At 37.4% G+C, this 21,192-nt stretch overlaps 1 protein-coding gene across 22 annotated transcripts in view; it reads right to left on the minus strand.

The window, feature by feature from the left end:
- Positions 1–10,153: 10,153 nt before the first annotated feature.
- Positions 10,154–21,192, minus strand: part of LOC18430839 (protein MICRORCHIDIA 6) — a 90,131-nt gene continuing 79,092 nt past the window's right edge. For all 22 annotated transcript variants that reach the window (XM_088862193.1, XM_020665165.2, XM_088862203.1 and 19 more), the window contains 6 exons: positions 19,266–19,320; positions 18,890–19,001; positions 11,311–11,710; positions 10,978–11,057; positions 10,577–10,619; positions 10,154–10,486 (listed from right to left, as the gene is read on the minus strand). In XM_088862193.1, coding sequence (XP_088718319.1) covers positions 10,385–10,486; positions 10,577–10,619; positions 10,978–11,057; positions 11,311–11,710; positions 18,890–19,001; positions 19,266–19,320 — 792 coding nt within the window. In that variant the 3' untranslated portion in view covers positions 10,154–10,384. The remainder of the gene's footprint in view (positions 10,487–10,576; positions 10,620–10,977; positions 11,058–11,310; positions 11,711–18,889; positions 19,002–19,265; positions 19,321–21,192) is intronic.

The raw sequence follows: 21,192 nt of genomic DNA on the forward strand, positions 1-21,192 counted from the left end.
AACTTGTATATCTACTAAGTTTTCCCATTGGATATGTAATGTTAGGCCTCGTGCTGCTTACTGCATACATTAAGCTACCAATTACCTAGCATTTTCAATTTGAGATATACATCTCCCATCATTTTTTTTTTACTTAATGTGAAGATTTATTGGGGTAGAGACTGACTTACTATTTATATGCTTAAATTTATGGAACATTTTCTCATTGTAGTAAAATTGAGTCAAGATTAATTTATTTTCTTTTCACACTATTTGATACCAAGTATCACATCAACCTCTCGTAAGTCTTTCATATCAAAGTTGGATGTGAAGAATATTTTCGTTTCCTCCACAACTTTCATATTAGAACCAAAGAAAAGCATGTCATCTACATATAGACATGTTATAACACAGAGAGTTTATTTTCTTACCATGTACACATTTATCAACCTCAATTCTCTTAAAAACCATTTGACATTAACATATTGTCAAATTCTTTTTACTTGTTTAGGTTCTTGTTTAAATCCATAAAGAGATTTAATTAATTTACAAACTTTCTCATGACCTAGTATCACAAACCCTTCTCGGATTGCTCCATATAGATTTCTTCATCTAAGTTACCATTTAAAAAAGTAGTTTTTATTAAGTGTCCTTGGTCTTTCCACATGTCCCACGATCCCGAAAATTTCGATCATGCCATTTACGGTGCACTGTAGCAGTAAACCAAAGCTCTGAACGCCATGGCTCATGCGTGAACCAAACAGATTCCTTCATCTTCTACTCACTACAATCCATACCTCAGAAAAGATCCAAGAACATGCTCATCCAATAGCTGCATAACTTTCCCATCGTACTCCTCTAAAGTAACATCAATTAAAAAACATTCTTGTCCCATCTATAATTTCACCTTTTTGGGAAAAGGAATGCCTGAAAGTCCTTCATAATTTCAATCTGACTGAGCTTAGATCATTTCTCCTAAACAAATACCAATCAACATCACATTATTCTCCACATTAGCCAATTTTTGGAATATAGCTAAGTTCCAAGCATGAAAAGGTGTCCCCCAATTTCTAACCCAAACACAGTTTTTACATAAAAGACACATGTGAAGAAGGTTTCCATTGATCCTGCTTAAGAATCTTACGTCATACTCTCCAAAACCTCTGCCGAAGTACATGACATATATCACTCTATGATCTAAGCATAAACACAACACAATTACCTTCAAAATATTTCAATTCAAGAAAATAAGGCAAACCCATCATCTTCTAACTCAATCACTCAGTCCAAACGTATGATTGAAAAGAGGCAAAAAAGAGTTAACGACCATGGATCTAGCCTTATTTCCTAATCCCTTAACCTCCTTACATTCTATGGAGATCAAAGGAACAACAACATCATCGACAACCCCCATAGATATTGATCAAACCAAGGGAATCATCTTTCCAAACGGCCCTTGTTGATTGGAAATTGTGACCAAGCATGAACATTTTGATCATTTAGTCTCACTTAAGTGGCCCATGCTGAATAATTATAGTACTTTTTAACTGAAACTGCCAAATTATGATGATACTCTTGGTTGATTAAGGTTAGCTACCTTCTTTATTTCGCTCAATGATTAAAGGCTTCAAATTGTCACCTAAATAAGTTTTTTTTTTTTTTTTTTTGAATGGTAACGTATGACTTATCATTAATTCATATGTAAAATACAAGATGTTCAAGCAAAGACACAATATTACAGAAATGAAGCAACCAACAGAGAGGGAGTATGGACTCCTCCTTTAACAAGAACATCGGCATCTTCATTCGTCTCTCTATAATAATGTTGGATCGTTGTCATAGAGGTTAACAAAATATCTCAAATTTGATGAAAAATAATTCTTAATCTCCAAGGAATATGGGCATTTCTCTTACTTCAGGCAATGACATTTGCCGAGTCTCCTTCAATAATCCTGCCCCCTTCTAAAGTGCGTAGCAATTTCAAACCTTCTAATAAACCTCGTGCTTCTGTCTCGTTAGCTGTTGTGATACCACAATGACCCAAATAAGAAAATAGAATGTGACCCAAATTATTTTTGATGAGTCCACCATAGCCAGCTAGCCCAGGATTGCCAAGTGAACTTCCATCAAAATTAAGTTTGAAAGAATTCACTAGTGGTGGTATCCAAACAACTTCACTACGAGTGTTGGTGGTAACACCTATAGTTGTCATTGCCAAGGGTTTGCTAATGATATGACTTTTAGGAATAAATCCATTATCCTTATGTGAAAGGAACCAATCAACTACAACTGCCAAAATATTCAATTTTAATGTAGACAGATCTGTACTTATACTATCAAATACTTTTCTATTTCTTTCTTTTCACACATTCCAAATAAGGCTAACCCAAATAGATTTTCAAAGAATATAGCTTCCATCTTTGAAATATCGGGTGTGATCCATTGGTCAATAAGAGCTCTGACATTTTGGGGCAAAGGTAATGACAGATTGAGGCACTGTCGAGCCCAATCCCAAAGATATGTAACAAAAGGGCATGAGAGAAAAAGATGTTACGAAGTTTCATCACTGTCTTTGCATATGATACATACATTAGTGATAATAAACCCCATATTTCTCAAGTTGTCAACAGTTGCTAATTTATCTTAAAATATGATCCATAAGAATAGCTGCACTTTAAGAGGCACATGCAATATCTTAATTTTGAATAAACCAGCATCCAACTCTCTCCAACGATCAGAAATAATAGATTATAGGTTGACTTAACCGAAAAATCTCCCGAAGGTGTAAGATCCCAAATAAAGCTATCATCCATATTTGGAGTCAAATATGTATGATTCAATAATTCCAACAATATCTGATACTCCTCAATGAATCTATCTGTACCTCTCATGTACCTGCAAGGAATGGACCAAACAATATTAATATAAACATCCCCACTAGCCTCCTTGATAAATGCCAGCGGGTTTAAAGCTTTTGAGAAAACTTCAGGGAAAAGGTTTCTCAATGGGTTATCTCCAATCCATTTGTCAAATCAAAAGAGAGTGGATTCTCCATTCCCCACTGTTTTTCAGAATTACCGTAGATACACAGATTTCTCATAGTCAATACCTCTCCAAACATAAGACAAACTTGTCTTGTTTCTTGGACTTTTAATAAGGCCAAAGTTCAAATCCATTCCATATTTATCTCTCAGAACAAGCACCCAGAAAGACTCAGGTTGTGTATGGATCTTCCACCACCATTTTACTAAAAGTGCCGAGTTCATATATTTCAATCTCCTAATACCCAATCCCCACTCCTTCATTGGTCTACAAACTTTTTCCCAACTCACCAGATGAAATCTTTTCCTTCTTATGTCATCTCCCCACAAGAAATTTCTCATAATTCTCTCTAGTTGTTTTTCAACTTCTTTTGGCATCTTAAATAATGACATAAAATATAATGGGAGGTTGCACAAGGTGGATTTAATCAACGTATATCTTCCCCCTATAGACAGTGTTTTAGTTTTTCAAGTGTCAAGTTTCTTGTTAAATTTCTCCACCATCAGATCTCAAATTGATCTTGAAATCCTTGAATCCACTTGAAGAATTCCCAAATAAGTACAAAGTAATGACTAAACACCACAACCTAATAAATGTGACATTCTTGAAACTACCATTTGCGGACAACCAATACCAATGAGCTTAGTTTTACTCAAATTAACTTTGAGTCCAGTTGAGAGTTCTACACTTTTTAAGAAAATTTCATAAGCAAGTGATTTCTTTAACCGTGGGATCACAAAATATAGTGGTATCATCAGCATATTATAAATGTGATACTATACAACCATTATTACCAATATTAACACCTGATATGATCTTTAATACTCTCAATCCATTAAACATGACACTAAAGCTCTCAACTATCAAAGTATATAAAAATGGTGAAAGAGGCTCCCCTTGTCTCAATCCTCTTGATCCTTTGAAAAAACCAGTTGTTTTGTCATTAACAAGAACTAAAAAATGGGTAGAAGACAGGCAACCATTAATCTACAATCTCCACCTTGAATGAAAATCTATTTTAGCTATGATACTTTGTAGTACTCCCCAATCAACCTTATCATATATCTTTTCAAAGTCTAGCTGACAAATAAAGTCCGGTTTGTCATCCTTGATTTTTGAGTGGATACATTCTTATGCAACCAAAATACTATCCATAATTTGCCTATCCTTCAAGAATATTGATTGTGGTCTTTTAATAACCAAGTGAATCACCTGGTGCAATCTATTAGCTAAAATCTTTGCTATGATTTTATAAAGACGACCAATAAGACTAATAGGCCGAATATCTTTGATTTCCGCAATGACATTTTTTTAAAATTAAAGTAATAAAAGTGAAATTCATGGCAATATTAATTTTACCCCCTCTAATAAAATTCTTCTAATAATTAAACAATATCATCTTTCAAAATATCCCAAGAAGATTGAAAAAACACCGTTGGGTATCCATTTGGGCCAAGAGTCTTATCTCTACCTGGGCCAAAGACTGCACCTTTGATTTCTTGCTCTTCAAATTTTCTCTCCAACCACTGAGCTTATTCTAACGGCAACCTAGTAAAAGGTAGATCTTGAATAGATAGTTGAATCCCACTATTGACATCAAAAGACTTCTTGAAATGATCAATCAGGACTTTCAACCTCTGACATATTGTCACAATCGATTCCTTCAATACGGAGGCAATGAATTGAGTTATCCATTTTCCTTGCATTAGCAATAGCGTGGAAGAATCTTGTGTTTTTATCGCCCTCCTTAAGCCATTTCATATGAGATCTTTGTCTCCAATGAATTTCCTCCAAATTAAGCAACTGTTTATACGTAGCCACCCATAAGTTTCTGTCTCTGAATTGATCATGTGTTAAAACGACTCCCATAAACTGAACATCATCTAACTCCTCTATGTGAGACTTTTTAGCCCTGATTTTATATGTAAATCTCCCCAAACATTCATCTTTCATATAATAATCTTTTGTTTGAATAGTTGAAGCTTCTTTGAAATTTGGAAACCTTTCCAACAGTCAATGGTAATATTTTTCTAGAAATCTTCAATCAGGCCGAGTAAAGATCTCTTTGATAGCCATGCCAATTGAAATCTAAACGAGGATGGTCCAGACAAGAAATCGTCATAGTTTAAGAGAAGAGGGACATGATCAAAAGAAATTTTTGGTAAGGCTTTAACACTTATTTTTGGGAAACGAGTAACAAACTCAGAAGAGACAAAAAATATGTCTAACCTTGTCAAAATAGGATCTTGTAAATTATGAATGGACCAGGTATAGTTAGCCCCAATAGAAAGATCAATTCATGGTGTCGTATAAAACCTTCAAACAATCTCATACAAGAAGACATAGAAGGAGAAAATATAGATTCACTTGATCATCTAATAATATTAAAGTCACAACAAACCAACCAAGGCACATTTAAATTTAACTGACTATTTGCTAATTCCTCAAAAAAAGCAGATATGTCAGCAGCTCTGTTAGGCGAATATACCACAGATAAATACCAAGAAAAATTATCTAAAGGCCCCTGAAAAACAATGGAAATGTGTTTGTTTGAAAGAAAGTTTTGTGAAATTCTCAAAACCAAAAAGTTCCAAAGGATCCAAATACCACCAAAAGAACCAGAAGTATCTATTCCCAAAAAATCTAGGATCTATTTTCCCAAACCAATCTGTCAATTTAGTTTCCTGGAGAAGCAAGAGATTAGGCATTTCCTTTCTTCAAAAAGAAAGAACATCTCTCTTGCATTGAATACTATTGAGGCCCCTGACATTCCAACATAATACTTTCATACAAACTGGTAACCTTCTCTATGCTTGGTGATCATAGAAGGACCAGCAAATATAGGTAGCAAAACTTAAGAATGAGCACGAGAACGAGCACTTACCTCATTGTGATCATAGTTAATATGGCATACCAAATCATCAAGTTCTCTTTGAAGCCTTCCTTTCTTTTTGGATTTCTGAATTTTTCTCCTGATAAGCCTTCTCCTATTTTAGGGTATCTGTAATGGTGTCAAGAGAGTCACCATAACACACATTAATTGGATCCAAAACTGTACCAACTTCCAAAGGTCGATCACTAAGAACATGCCATCATTGACATTGTCATAGTCATCATATCCCTTAAAATTATCTACTACAGGAACTTCATCATCAGCATTATCACTCGGTGGTCTTATAGCAATAGGACGCATTATAAGAGGTTCTTCCAGCTCGTGTTCTTTGAGGCTTCAACTACTGTTATCAAGAACAGCACTTTCAAGATTTTACCAAAGTTTATCACTATAAGTAGAAAGAGCATATCTTCCTTCCATATCTTCTTCCTCACTCTCGGCATTATAAACCCACATTGAATTTTCAACAAACTTCCCATTCTTTTGCCCTTTAACTTCTTAGAAGCAATCATCCCAAATAGACTCATCTGCTGCATCTTTTTTTTTCAGATTTCCTCTCTTTACTTGCATCAGAGAAATAACCAGCTTGAAACTCAACAATGATGTTTTTTTGGGTTACTTATGGGATGATAGCTTCTTTTTTAAGCTACAGAATTTTTTTATCTTTGATGGACGTTTGTAGAAAGGAATTAATTGGCCTATCATCCAAACATCCAGAAGAAAACTTTCCAAAAGTTTCAAACCGGTTATGGCAGGGAATATCATTGTTTTCCAAAACAAAAGATTTTGACTAAGAATTTCCATAACAGATTTTTTTGAAATGTTTCCATCAAATTTAACAACCCATTTTTTAATGATATGTTTCCCTTTGAGAGGTAACGTGGCAGCGTAAGAATGGCTTGAACTTGCCCTCCCACGAAATTTTCGACAATGATATCGGTTGTCAAATTTTTAAACTCCATTGTTGCAGCTTGGGACCGACATTAATGGCTTCTGGGAACTGTCAACCTTATAGACATTTTGCTCACCATTCAAGCTATGTTTCATCTCTTCAGAAGAGACTTCAACGAAACCTCCCTTCTAAATTTGAATCTCTTTAAATACAAGTTTAAAATCAAAGCCTCCCATCTTTAGGATACCCTATTTAGGATGATTTATATTTTTAGTTTCTACCACGAAAACAAGCACATGATAGGTGGTTAAATTCCAATTAATCTTGATGAGCTGACCACATAGATTTGCTATCTCTTTAAAGATTTCAGAGGACCAAGCAATGATTGGAATACCATAAATCGCAATCCATGACGATTTTAGTTTGATCAGAGAGGCTTTTAAGGAGGGGACCCATCTTTCTGCTACCAAATCACCCCCCGGAAGCGCCAAAATCTCATATCGATTACTTTAATAGCTTCCTCACAATAACCCAAAAAACAAATAAATTTACCTCTTAGGGTCGAGCGACAAAAGCTCGGAGTCTTAGTCCAAGTCCCATCAACCCATTCCTGGAACATTTGTATGTCAAAAAATCTGTTCCTGACAGTCATGATCACTACTGACTAAATTCTCTTTTCTTGTTCTTTAATGATATCATCTCAAACCAAAATAGTGGGGTTCCTATGGAGATCAGAACTTGAAATAGAACATAAAGCCGCAACATAGGAAACACTGCCTTTCTTCACCTTCTTCTCAAAATGCATATTTTTTAACTCTTCATCATTCTACCAACCAATTGCCATCATCACCACACCACCACTTCCTAGCCACGACAACTGTATCACCCATTTGTCCTCTCTGTGTCACCCACCTTCACCACACCATAGACTAGAATCATCTATCAAAATATTTCTCTTTAGAATTCTGCAAGGAACTCTCTATGTGAAAACCTTCTTCAAAACCACGAAACTCTATGAAGCAAAGCAATTGAAGGAACAGGAGAAGTTCCTGCTTTCACTCTCTACAAATCACGATTGTATTTGATACCCAATACTCCAAATCCCTTCACAGTTCATAGAATAAACCACATACATAGAGAGAGAAAATGCACAAGGAATGAAATGAAAACACCTCGATTAACTGCAAAAAAAAAGGGTGTTTCAGAGCAACTTCTCCTCGCCCTTCACCATTGCTGCCTCTGCGTGAAAACCCTAACACCTCTGCGTATAAAGGACCAGAAACGACCCCTTCATCCAGAGTCTCAGCCGCGAAGAAACCCCCTTCTCACTCTAAACCTTAGAAATTTTCAAAGCTTAAAACACGTCTACCATGAATGGAAGTTCAGCGATCAAGCAAAAGAGCCGCCCTATGCCTTGCTGATCAGTGCAGAGAGAATAAAGTGGGGAAGAATCTTCGATGCCCCAAAAACTCTCCTCTTCTACCTTCCAAAAACAGCACCACCTTGCTATTGTCACGACACTTCTTTCGCCATAAATATGGAGCAGTGCGCCACCGAACAGCCAGGCTCCTCTCTCTCTCTCTCTCATTGACTATCAAGTTGGGCAGGCCGTCACCAATTTGTGTAGGCATTCACCCGTTCTCCTTGGCCTGTCTATTTTCCCGTTAGGGGAGAGATGGATTGCGAAAGGGAAAAAGTTATCGCAAGAGTGTGAGAGCCAGAGCTGGATTTAGAGAAAGAGAGGAACATTGAAGCATCTACGTCGGGAAAATTTTATTGAACCATCTCATTTCTCTCTATGAAAGATTTTAGAGAAAAACATTGTCAACTATTAACTTTCTCGCTCCATGCTCTACTGCATCTCACAAAAAAAGAATCTTTAAGCTCCGATTTAAATATGAGCTGATCCTATAGGACCCTTCTCCACCCATGTGTATAAAACCCCAAAGAATCACCAATAAATTTAATACAGATCTCTAAAAAAGTCAAACCCTACACCCATGTGATATCTTTTTTAAAGATCCATATCAAATTTAATGATGATCCTTTAAGATCCTATACACATGCGTGGGGGAAGATCCTATAAGATCCTTACTCTTTAAATATTCTCCTTGTGGCTGCTTCATCTACTAGCTGCAGCCATGAATTCTACACGCTCTACTACGCGTGCGTTTTTTCTTATTAAGCATCCATACCATTGCTTACAAAATAAACAGTAACACATTTGTAGCCATGTCACAATAGCACAAACTACCTTCTAAAAGTACATAAAAGGCAGCCATAAAACCCCATCCTTCTTTAATTGATTCATATTGCCGTGTCACATTAAACTATTTCAATATAAGTGCCTATTAGGCAGGTTTTCTTTTCCAGGAACGGTAGATCGTAGGTTGCGTCATGAAAATTAGGCAAGATTTGTTATAAGGGTTTTGGAATGGGTTCCATGGTGTTTTCTTTTTGCCAAATAATTTAGTGAGAAAAAAATCATTTAGCCATAGAATAAAATTCAAAGACATCACATTGCACCACTTAACTTTGAGTCCATTCCCAGTTCAAGATGGGTGTTGGAGATAGACTCGGAGCCCTCAAATACACAAAAATGATAATTTACTTGCAGCTAAAGATGGGTTTTTCAAAGAGGAATTCCAACAAAGAAGAACAGAAAGCCCGCGGTTTTTAGAACGGAAGCATGTTTGTATGCACTTGTAGCAACAAAAAACTTCACTGAAAACAATAAGATGAATTTTAAAGGAAACTTTAGAGAAATTTCAGTTTTTCGACCATCATGATTTCTGGAGATAGACTTATGTCAACGTATTGTAGATAGAGCAGGGGGACGCTATAGTTCAGGGGCGAAGAAAGACATTTATAGAGGCTAGGGCAGAGAGGAAAAATTTTGCCATCTTGCCCCGCTTCTTGCGATCTCTTGCTGTATTCCCCATTGACTAACTAGGGACAGTTACAATAACTTGGAAATTCTGGAATTTCCCCAGTTTTCCATGTCAAATTTGGCCTCAAAATACGCATCCATCATTGTCATCATGTAAATAGGGCCCTTCCATTTTATCTGGTTCAATCACCTCCATCCAAAAAGACCAACACATGCATGTCTTAAAATCTGTCATGAAAAAGTACTCTTGTGCTCTCCAAGAACACAAGTGGGAAATTGTGAGATACCATTTTCACTTTTTTTTAGTAGTTCAGCAGGCAGGATTTAAACCAGGCACGTTGTGTTCCAATTGTCAATGCCTTAACTAATCAAGTCGAAGCCCAAATCAAGAACCACAACTAATTTTACAGAAAAAGCAAGAGAGAGAGAGAGAGAGAGAGAGAGAGAGAGAGAGAGATTCCAAAATGAAATTAACAGCTATAACTGCCAAAATAGGAGAGAGAGATTCCATAATTTATGAAATCAACAGCTGTAACTGCCAAAATGGGAGAGAGAGATTCCAAAATGAAATTAACAGCTATAACTGCCAAAATGGAGTTGCTAACTATTTGAATAGGACCATACCTTTGCAGAATTTGTCAAAAAAAATGATAACAAATACAAACAACTGAAAAAACACATTTTCTTCTTAATCTTTTTCCTCCTTCACGATGCTAACGGATTGTGATTCTATCAGTAGTCTAGCATATTCACGCTGAACTTCTTGAAGCTCATGCTCAAGCTGCTGCACCTGCAATTCATGAACAATATAAAAAACATATCATTTCTAAGCAATCAGTATGAGTTAATCAAGTTAATATTGATCAGTTGAAGATATTACCGTGTGCTCTAGCTCTTCACCCTGCTGTTCATATTCCAAGCACCTGAGAATGAGAGATCCATTATGAGAACAGAACTAAATCAAGAATACGACAGAGAATGAACTAGAAGAGTCGTAAGGCTTTATACGATGAGCAAGCTTAAGAGAGAGAGCGAGATGACAAAACAAGTGCACAGACTTCTACCAAGAGCTCATGGTTCAGGCAACAACTGCTGAGTTAACAATTGATTTATGCAACTTTCAAGAAAATACCAGTCCAACTCTAGTCTGTATTCTTAAGGAATGTTATAATTGGAAACAAATTAAAGGGGAAAATGTAAAAGAAGCGGGGGAGGGGGGGGGGGGGGGGGGGGGGGGGTGGATTTCTGCTGAAACATGCTAAGATCAGACACTATACTTACAAGGCCTTTAGTTTCTTAGATTCTTTCATTAGTTCTTGAACCTCCTGAGAGTGCATTTGATCTTCAGCTACATCGCACAGCTGCCAGAAAAGGAATAGCTAATGAGGAAAATTGAGATGACTTCAGGTGTTTCCACAGTATCAAGAACCATCAATTAAGAAAAAATCCAGAAAAACCAGGAATCGAACTTCCAAATTTCACACAGTTTGACCTGATTTTCAGTATTGTTCAAGAGACCCCATATTTCAAGAATTAAAAATTAAAATTAACAACTCAATACAGAATCTTGGAGCCAAACATGGCAAAAGAGAGGGTTTGACATCTCTGTCTAACCTCAATGTCATGATCATTACTACTGCCACCATCATCCCCAGCATCAACTGCCTGTCGTTTGGAAGACTCGGGCCCCACCAAACCATCCCCAACTTTTCTCTTAGCGATCAATCTTGAATCAGTACAATTACTGGCAGAGGGAGCAGCGCATGCCATAACTACAGGTTGTCCCACACCATGTTGTAGACCCCATATGTTTTCCTCCCTTGGGGAACTAACAATATGATTTCTTTGAGAGGCCGGAGGTGCTTGGGTTGATCTCAAAGGAGCAGTATCCAGCAAAGTGGAGGTGCAATTGGTAACAGATTCAAGGCTTCCGATTATGGTCCTGGTGGACTGTACCATTTTTGAGCGAGACTTTTGCACACGATGATAACCAATCAACCCACAATGTAAATTCCTGTTGAATTCATCAAAGAAAGATTGCAATAGTTGATGCAATACCCAAGAATCGTGGTTGCTAAAGTACTAACATCCAAATCCCACAGTAAACAGAAAGATGGAGAAATGCACTTGCTTAAACTCTGAACATATACATCAAATCTACCATTCAAAGTTGTTACATCTTCCTTCGACGTCTCACAAGAGCAAAAAAGATGGAAACTTGAATATCTACCCAAAACCATTACACATATTTTCATGGATAATGCACAGATATAAGATAATGGTAGATAGACTCCTTTCAACTATTATTTGTAAGTCCAAAGTTTCTAGAAGTCTATTTAGCTTCACATGTACTGCACAGTTAACTAATGGTCATGCATACGAAGCAATAGATGCTAAAATATATCACAGAAGATTATCAAAAAAATCCCAAAAACCAAACTCCAAACACCGTTATTCTATCAGTAGGGTTTCAAATGCCTAATTCCTAAAGTTGACTTCTCACAGTTAAAAATGAGAGAAAACCAACTCTCATTGATGGCAGTTGATATAATATTCTCATTAGTTTTGGTTAGAATTTAGGGAAAAACAGTTGTTTGGCATAATATTGTACAGCATAAAACCTAGTGATCCTTTGCATAATCATCAGGGACCACTATGACATATTCTAGTTGTAATTTAGAGAGAAAACATATTGATATCCTCATGCAATATCTATAGTTCGAATCGTCAAGAAAACCTAAGTTTAGTCATACATAGTTTGTACCTCACTTCATTCATCAAACTGTGAACAATGAAGCCCCATAGAATTCTTTGTTCCTTTTTCCTTTCTCTTGTTCTTAGAAGCTCTTTTATTCCTCAACCCTCATTTCCTTTTCTGTACTCTTAAGTTTGAATGTGTCCCATGTTAACCACATTTTTTCCCGGCTTCATCACACGTGCATGCACATGCACCATGCACAAGCACATGCACATAGACACAAACACACACACATTCACACACACACAAGTGCATGCACACACACATATCCATGAACAACAACACAAACTAGAATTTCAACCCAAAGAGACAAAACACACCCTTTAAGAGTAACATACATTATAGTCATATGTTCATAGTTGTTGGAAACGATTCCAAATTTTAACCGTTCTAGGAATTGGAATCGCAGAATCATGGCCAGCTAGAAGATTCATGTTTTCATAATTGACGTCCGTACAAGAGGAATCACGATTCAACCAAAATGGAATCGAGATCCCTACATAGATGGAGTCGAGATTCCTAGCCCTATGAAGTCGAGTTTCTAACCTATTTGGAATCGACCAATATGGAATTGAGATTTCTTTATGGAATCAAGATTCCTAGGCATTTGGAATCGAGATTCATACCAGTTCGGAATCGAGATTCATAGCAGTTTGGATTCAAGATCGAGATTTGTAAACCCCCTATAATCAGGCATTAAATATATCACTACCCATTTTCATAAAGTAGCCACCGATAGATCATCAATTAAGAGAACACCTGGTCCAATTTACATTGCAGAAATCTTGTACACCAAGATGATCATGACTGGTATACAGTAGCCCTCCCCCTATAGTAGATTTTAAATATCGTAAAATGCGATAAATAACTTCAAGTGATGGGAGAATGGTACCTGCATAAACTAACTCGCCAAGCTTACAGTATATGCAATGTCTGGCCGTGTGACAATCAAATAAATAAGTCTACCCACTAATCTCTAATAGGGTTACTCAGAGGCTCCGATAGTCGATCATATAGTTTGTGATTAACCTCTATAGAAATTCTACGGGTTTGGCTCCAAGCATTCATGTGTCATTTGAGGAGATCAAGAGTATACTTCCTTTGAGACAAAATAGACTTAGCGACCCCTACTCCAAGTTAGTATTTCAATGGACCAAGATCCTTGATGCCAAAAACACCTCCTAGGAACTCTTTCACTTTTTGAATTTCATGATCATTATTTCATGTGAGCACAATATTATCTGCATACACTATCAATATTGTGGTAGAAAAATATTCACTCTTTCAACAAATACATAATGATAAAAAACACTCCTTTGAAATCCGAATTGACATATTGCGGTACTGAATTTCCCAAAACAAAACCGAGGCAACTGTTTCAATCCATATATAGCTTTCCTCAACCTGCAAACCTTCCCTTCTCCCCTGGAGCATAAAACAGATGGTAATTCCATCTACACATCCTCTTGCAGATCTCCATGGAGAAAAACATTCCTCATGTCTAGTTGGTGGAGTGGTCATTCCTATTTGCTGCAATAGTTAACAGTACTCGTAGTGATTTCAACTTTGCATAGAAGCAAAAATTTCCTTATAATCAACCCCATATAACTATGTAAAACCCTTAGCCACTAGACGAGCTTTGTATCTCTCAATCAAACTATCTGGTTTATGCTTCAAGGTATACAACCACCTGCATTCTACCACATGTTGTCTTTACGGCCAATCAATTATATCCCTTGCAGATCTCCATGGAGAAAAACATTCCTCATGTCTAGTTGGTGGAGTGGTCATTCCTATTTGCTGCAATAGTTAACAGTACTAGTAGTGATTTCAACTTTGCATAGAAGCAAAAATTTCCTTATAATCAACCCCATATAACTATGTAAAACCCTTAGCCACCAGACGAGCTTTGTATCTCTCAATCAAACTATCTGGTTTATGCTTCAAGGTATACAACCACATGCATTCTACCACATGTTGTCTTTACGTCCAATCAATTATATCCCTAGCTCACTGCTGCTCTAAGGCAATCATTTCCCTCAATCATGGCTGCTTTCCACTGTGAATGAGCCAATGCATCTGCAACTTTGGTGAGAATAGAAACAGAGGAAGTAGAGAAAAGGTAGGCACGAAAAGAAGGTGAGAAAGTGAAGCATACGAAACAAACTTGCTGATCGATTCCTTTTTTCTTTTCTCATGGAAATTAGTTAAATTGAATTTAGGAAGTATAAGGGTAAGAGGAGAAGAAGTACATGACGAGTCAACAAGTTGGTGGATCATTTACATCATACTTTCCCTTGTCTTTTTTCCGGGTGTAAACTTTCAGCTATTTCTTAGTGGATTGCACCTATTCCTTGTTTGGATACTGAAACTATTTGTGACCATTGGAAGAGGAATAGGATTGTCAGGTGGCATAGTGCATATCGAATCTCTTTGGGAAGAAGAATAGGCTATATTCCCAAAGAAGGTAACATCCTTTGAAACAGATTTTCTTTAGTTTCCGCCCAATAATTTGTATCCTTTCTAAGAGTTCGAGTATCCTAGGAACACGCATATGGTAGATTGAGGGCCTAATTTATTCTTAACCAGCCCCAGTGTATACACAAAGCAAACACAACCAAAGCGTTTTGGTGGAAGAGAAAACAAAGGAAGTGTATGGTGAAGATGTTTGAAAAGATAAGAACCATCAAGAATAGGTGTAGGCAGTCTATCGATCATTTAGGGAGCAGTAAGAACTGCTTTATCTCAATATGTCTTAGGAACCTTCATTCCTATTAAGATGCCTCTCACCACTTCTAACAAGTCTCTATTTTTCCGTTCTACCGCACCCTTCTATTGTGGTGTATATGAACATGATGCTTGAGTTTCTATACCATGTTCCTCAAAATAAGTCTTTAATCCGTGGTTTAGATACTCTCATGCAATATCAAAACGGAAAATCTTTATTTGGGTCTCAAATTGGGTCTGAACCATTTTATGAAATATTTTTACCATTCAAGGTACTTCATCTCTACTTTTCATAAGACAGATCTAGGTATAACAAGAGTAATCCTCGATGAATGAGATAAAATACCGATATCCAAACACAGAAGGGATAGGAGCAGGTGCCCAAACATCATAATGAACAAGATGGAAGGGCTTAGAACTTTTATTTTCACTAGTAGAAAAAGAGGTTCCTACAATGTTTAGACAATTGACAAGTCTCACATTATAACTAAGGCACATTCAAAGAAACAAACTTATTTGGAACAACAACTTTAAGGATTTCCGAGACATGTGGCCTAAGCTGGTGTGCCACAAGAGGACTTTCTCACGACTACAAGACTCCGTGCTAATAGCAGTAGAAGTGCATCCCATGTTAAACAAGTACAACCGATTGTCTTCACGACCACCACCAATCGTCTTCCTCCCTTTCAGGTCCTGAAAAACACAATGTGGGGTAAAATGTGACACTGTAATTTAGTTGTTTTGTCAGGTTCCTAATAGAAAACAGATTGGAAGGAAAACAAGGAACATGTACTATAGAGGGTAAGGAAAAGGATGATGAAAGTTTATATGTATCACTCCCAGAGGCATTGGTCATGGATCCATCAGCAAGTCTAACTTCACTAGAAGTAGGAAAAAAAAGACAAGAAACCGATTTTCTTACTAGTCATATGGTGAGTGGCCCCTGAATCAATGATCCAGGGTGTAGAAAACGTGGAGTTCGAGGCATGGTTTGCAGTTGCATATGTACCTAGTTGCTCTACTAGTGTTTGTAAATCTTTGATAACTGATCTCTTGGATCGGATTCATTGTGTTGTGTGGCTAAGATTTCCTTCTCCTCCCTTGATACAGTATGGGCACTTGCACTCCTTGGTTTCAATCTGAAGGGTGGATGCAAGTTCTAACAGTGATCTTGAGTGCGTCTCCTCTTACCACAATGGCAGCATTTGAGTTTTTCCTTTTCGGCAGAAAGGCTTCCTTTTTGTGTGGGATAAGTTAGTGACTAGGATTTTTTTTGTGCTGGAGATGGAAAACGTTTAGGACAAAAACGACTTTTAGCAAAGGAAAATGAGATAATCTTACTTGGAATATGAGGTTGCTGATACACCATAACTTCAAGCCCAAGAAAGCAAGAAAGTTCATGACTCTAGGGCTGCTGTAAGTCATGGATATCCTAGCCCTAGGGTTTCAAGACATGCTTTGATACCATGTTAAGATTGAGAGAGAGAGAGAGAGAGAGAGAGAGAGAGAGAGAGAGAGAGAGAGTAATATTCTAGTACAAGTAAATATATGTGTTTCCCAATCTACAAATCCTAGGGCATTGCACCCTATATATACACATATTCCTATAGGGGTTACACTATGGGTAGGTTAACATGCAAAAGAATTCTAACCATTACAGCTGGAGCTACAATAGCTGTTACAACAGGTTCTAATGGGCATGAGCTCCATTATTCATAGGAGTTGCAGGTTTTAATCTACATGAGCCCATAACACCATAACAGCCACTTCATGAGGCCCATTATGCATAGAAGTTACAGCTGTTACATAGGTTTTAATGGGCATGAGCCCATAACAGTTGCTACAAATACAATATGTTCGATACACGACTTTCATTACACACTAATGGGAGTTTTGCCCAGAGAGAGGAGGGCCCTGGGAGGGGAGGGGGGCGCGTGCTATAGTTTCTTCCTTTCTCCACCCCTTCAGGCTATAGCAAGGAACTTCTGTGTGACAAGTGGAGACAATCTAGGGCTCGGTCCAGGTGAAGGCTGGCTTGTTTCCCGGCAGAAGATGGAGATACTATGGGCTTTTGCATTTGAATGTTGATTTATGGAACCAAAACTTCGACAATGCATTAATCATATTGTTGTTCAGAGTGCAAATAAACTATGGAAGACAATCATCTCCAGTTATAGTTTCCAAATAAATAAAATCAAAATCCATAAATATTTCAGCCAATTTGTAAGTCACATATTTCTGCGCCTAGAATATTAGTATTTCATTTTGTGATACTATGATTCCAAGAAAAATAGATCAAGGTTCTATGGGGGTGGAAACAACACTCGATGTTTAATTAGTTCGTCGTTTATTGCATCTATGAAATGCAGTACTTATTGTTCAGGAATCTGGATTAAAAAACAATCAAATCGAGCATCGTCATATGCGCAAATCAGTTTCAACAAGTGTAGAGTCAGTATTCACCAATTACGGAATCGAGAATCAGTAACTATTTGAAAGAAGATTCTATAAGTGTGGGCATCAAGATTCCTAACATAAAGAATCAAGAATCTAAACTTCACGAAAATAGGTCGCATGAAGATTCCTTGTCAGAATCGCTGAATCGAGGTTCCGAATCAGAATCTCAACCTATGGTGAGAGATTCGGGTGACCATGCATATGATTAAAGAACCACCAAATATACCCCAAACATATACTGTTATTAAAAAATGTAAAATAATTCATATATCTCATTAACATGCACTAGTCCTGCAAAGCGTACTCCATAATGGGTAGCGAAGGCCCATAATGGGTAGCGAAGGCCACTAGAAGCACCCACAATGCAGCAAACTACAATTACAGGAGGCAGTACATGAGTTAAGTTTCAAGAGATTAGAACAACTCCATAATTACAACTACTATATGAAAACAGGAGGCTAAAAAGTTAGTGCACATTGGAATCCTGCAGTTACTAGGACTTGCAGCAGCTTCTGATCTATCATACACTTATAACAATCTTTATTTGACGTTGGAGCTATAACATATTTACATCTAGAGATCATATCCTATGGAATTTATTTCTTTTTCCTTTATATGATTGATAATTTCATTAAGATCTATCAACTATATCGACCAAAATCAGCATTAAGAAGTAGTGTGTGTGGGCTTGTTTTTGAGCTCCTTATAATTTTCTAAATCCATCAAGTGGCTATGAAACACAAAGACTTTAGATCAGGTTGACAGAAAACAAAAACCAATCCATTGTATGTAGTAAAGCAAAATTCAGTATGCAAAACCGAAGAGATAATTCAAGCATACACAAAGATGAAACTACAAAAGCAAACAGGTGCACATTATAAGAATTCCGGATCAAAGAGAGCACAACTGGGACTGGCAACACATGGAAATAAGAGAGATCAACATCTCTGATTTAAAGAGAAGAAAAATAGAGGCTGCCCAAGACAATGCCTCTTGCTTGGTCAACCATAGGTAGTCTAATCAAGAAAAAGAACTCAAGGTTAATATAACCATGTTCCCTTGTCAACAGGAAACAACCAAGGATGGAAAGCACATTGACAAGTGATGTGACTATTTTAAAAAGACATGTTTTCTCTGTGGCAAATTTTTGCAGTAAATATTTGTATAGTACTAACAATTAGGATACAGAAGCAACATGTTCCCATATTATGCACACGAGATCCATTGGAGATAGGAGCCCTAGAAATATACCAATATTCAATTGTCATCTGCTTCAAGCGAGTTTCGAGTTTTTGTAGCACAGAGGTCCTCTCAAAGTCCTGCTTATCATGAGCAGGTTTGATAAAATTTGCTTCCAGTACACCTGATTGAAACAGCAGTGAGTTATTGCTACAATCAATACAAACTGCAACAATTGTTTGTTGAGAGGGTTATGCAGCAAGAAGAAAACAGTGCATAGGGTTCTCGATAGACAAAGCAGATTCCTACTTAACCAATAAGTTTTATCAACACCCATGTACATAGGTGGAATTGTGCTAGCCAGTATATACACAGCAGTTTGAATTGGATAAAGTGCAAATAGAAAAACCATGGGGCAACCAAATTAAAATGGGAGGTAGATTCTCACCAACAACACCCCTCCCTTTATTGCCACCATGCTCATTCACAACTCTCCAGAAAGGCTGTAAGGAAAAGAAGAGTAACAAAAAACATTCCCATGATGAACATAATAACATAAGAGGAAAAAAGTACTAAAGTTTAGAGCTTCTAAAAGAATTTTTCTACGTGTGCACGTGTCTACCAAATGAAAAATAAAATCAATATTTTAAAAAATGATAAGGTGCGGTGGATTGCCTACCCTCCGAGCCAGACCCGCATTGGCTAGAGGAGTTGGCTAGAGGGCTTTGAAGATACATGAGAACTGGAAGTTCAAAATCCAGCATCACACCCTTTTTATAGTTTAGAAAAAAACAAGTGTTTTTAGTTACAATTGGGGGGGGGGAGGGGAGTATGGGGTCATTGTCATAGGGAAAAAGACAAATTACAGGGGTTAATGTCAAAGGAGAAAAGAAGAAAGTAGACTTCACGGGGTTCAAACCCTGAACCACCTTGTAAAAAGCGGTAAGAGCTAATCAATTGGTTAGTTTTAGCTCTAGGAGATAAATCGTATGTTTTAATAAATCTTACGAATCACCGATTCCGACCAAGAATTATCTCGGTCCAGCGACCCTAATCAGGATCAACGATTTCCAATTAGTCAGCGTCTTTTTAGGCACTATGAAAGACAAATATTCTTAAAAAAAATATATTAGTAAAACAAGAATAATTTTGGGGTGGTACTTTAAATATGGGGACTTCTGGCTTCACTGAGGATATGGCCTTTAATAGAGCAGAATGGAGACATAGAGCTGACCCCAATTAATTGGGAAAAGGTTAAAATGATGATGATGATGACTTTAAATTATGAAATGGAGTGTCCTTTCTATTTTCTTTGGCTAACATATCATTATCATTAATGCTCCTCCTCCTATTTATTTTAACCACTAGGACCAAAACTGAGTGGAAATAATACATATATGTCGCACTCCATTAAGAAAGAGAACACACCTACGATCTCTTAAAAATAACCCAAAAAATATATCATAATCACTAAGGGATGTCAACAAACTAACCAGCGAGAAGTTGCGATCATACATGAACCCCGCAAGTGAACTCAGGAGTTGTGGAGGGCATGACACCCCCCCCCCCCCCCCTCTCTCCAATATAGACATGTACACGTGTCGGTGATATGGTTCATCTACATATACAACAAACCCCATCCCATGAGTCACATGAGACCTTTCTCTTTTCCTTGACCACCATATCATTGTCACTAATGCTCCTTTTTCCATGTATTATTCTTTTTGAAAGTGTCAACTATTGTATCAAGTAAAGAGTATAACAAGAGATTGAGCAGCCACAAAGGCGGTGCTCCGTAGCGAAAACCCCTTATTGGGCCCACAAAATTGTATACATCCAAAATATAGACAATTCCAACAAAGGATAAACAAAAGGCGGGGCTCTAGTTCTCGAAAAGGTGCCCAAAAGACCCCTGAGAATTCTGTTGTGTGACGCCTGCCTTGGTAAAGGCATTACCTATGGCTTTGGCTTCGCAAGTATGTCGCCAGACAACGTGCATATCCCTACATAGGTGGAAGATTTCGTCAAAAATGTGATCCAATCGGCAACAACATGGGGAAGATATGGAGGCCTAGGCTATAATGTTCTTGGAGTCCTCTTTTATCATCAAAATGAGACCCCAAATAGGATTGAAGTTGTGTAAACCTTTGAGAAGGGCTACTGCCTCCACAGTGTTGGAGTTGGTGTGACCAATGAAACGGGAGAAGGGGAACAGGGGTAATGTCACCCTTTTCTCCGAAAATGCCTCCAATGCCATAGGGGCCATGGCTACTAATAGATGCAGGTAATCCTAAGATTCAATAGATTTTACCAATTGTGGTGAAAGTCTGAGGGGAGAACAGTTGGAAAGTGGTGGAGTTTTTCTCTCAAAAAGT

This window comes from Amborella trichopoda, chromosome 3 (genome assembly GCF_054954075.1).
Source record: "Amborella trichopoda isolate Santa Cruz 75 chromosome 3, AtrichopodaSantaCruz75HAP2 v2.0, whole genome shotgun sequence".
In the NCBI taxonomy this organism is placed as follows: domain Eukaryota; kingdom Viridiplantae; phylum Streptophyta; class Magnoliopsida; order Amborellales; family Amborellaceae; genus Amborella; species Amborella trichopoda.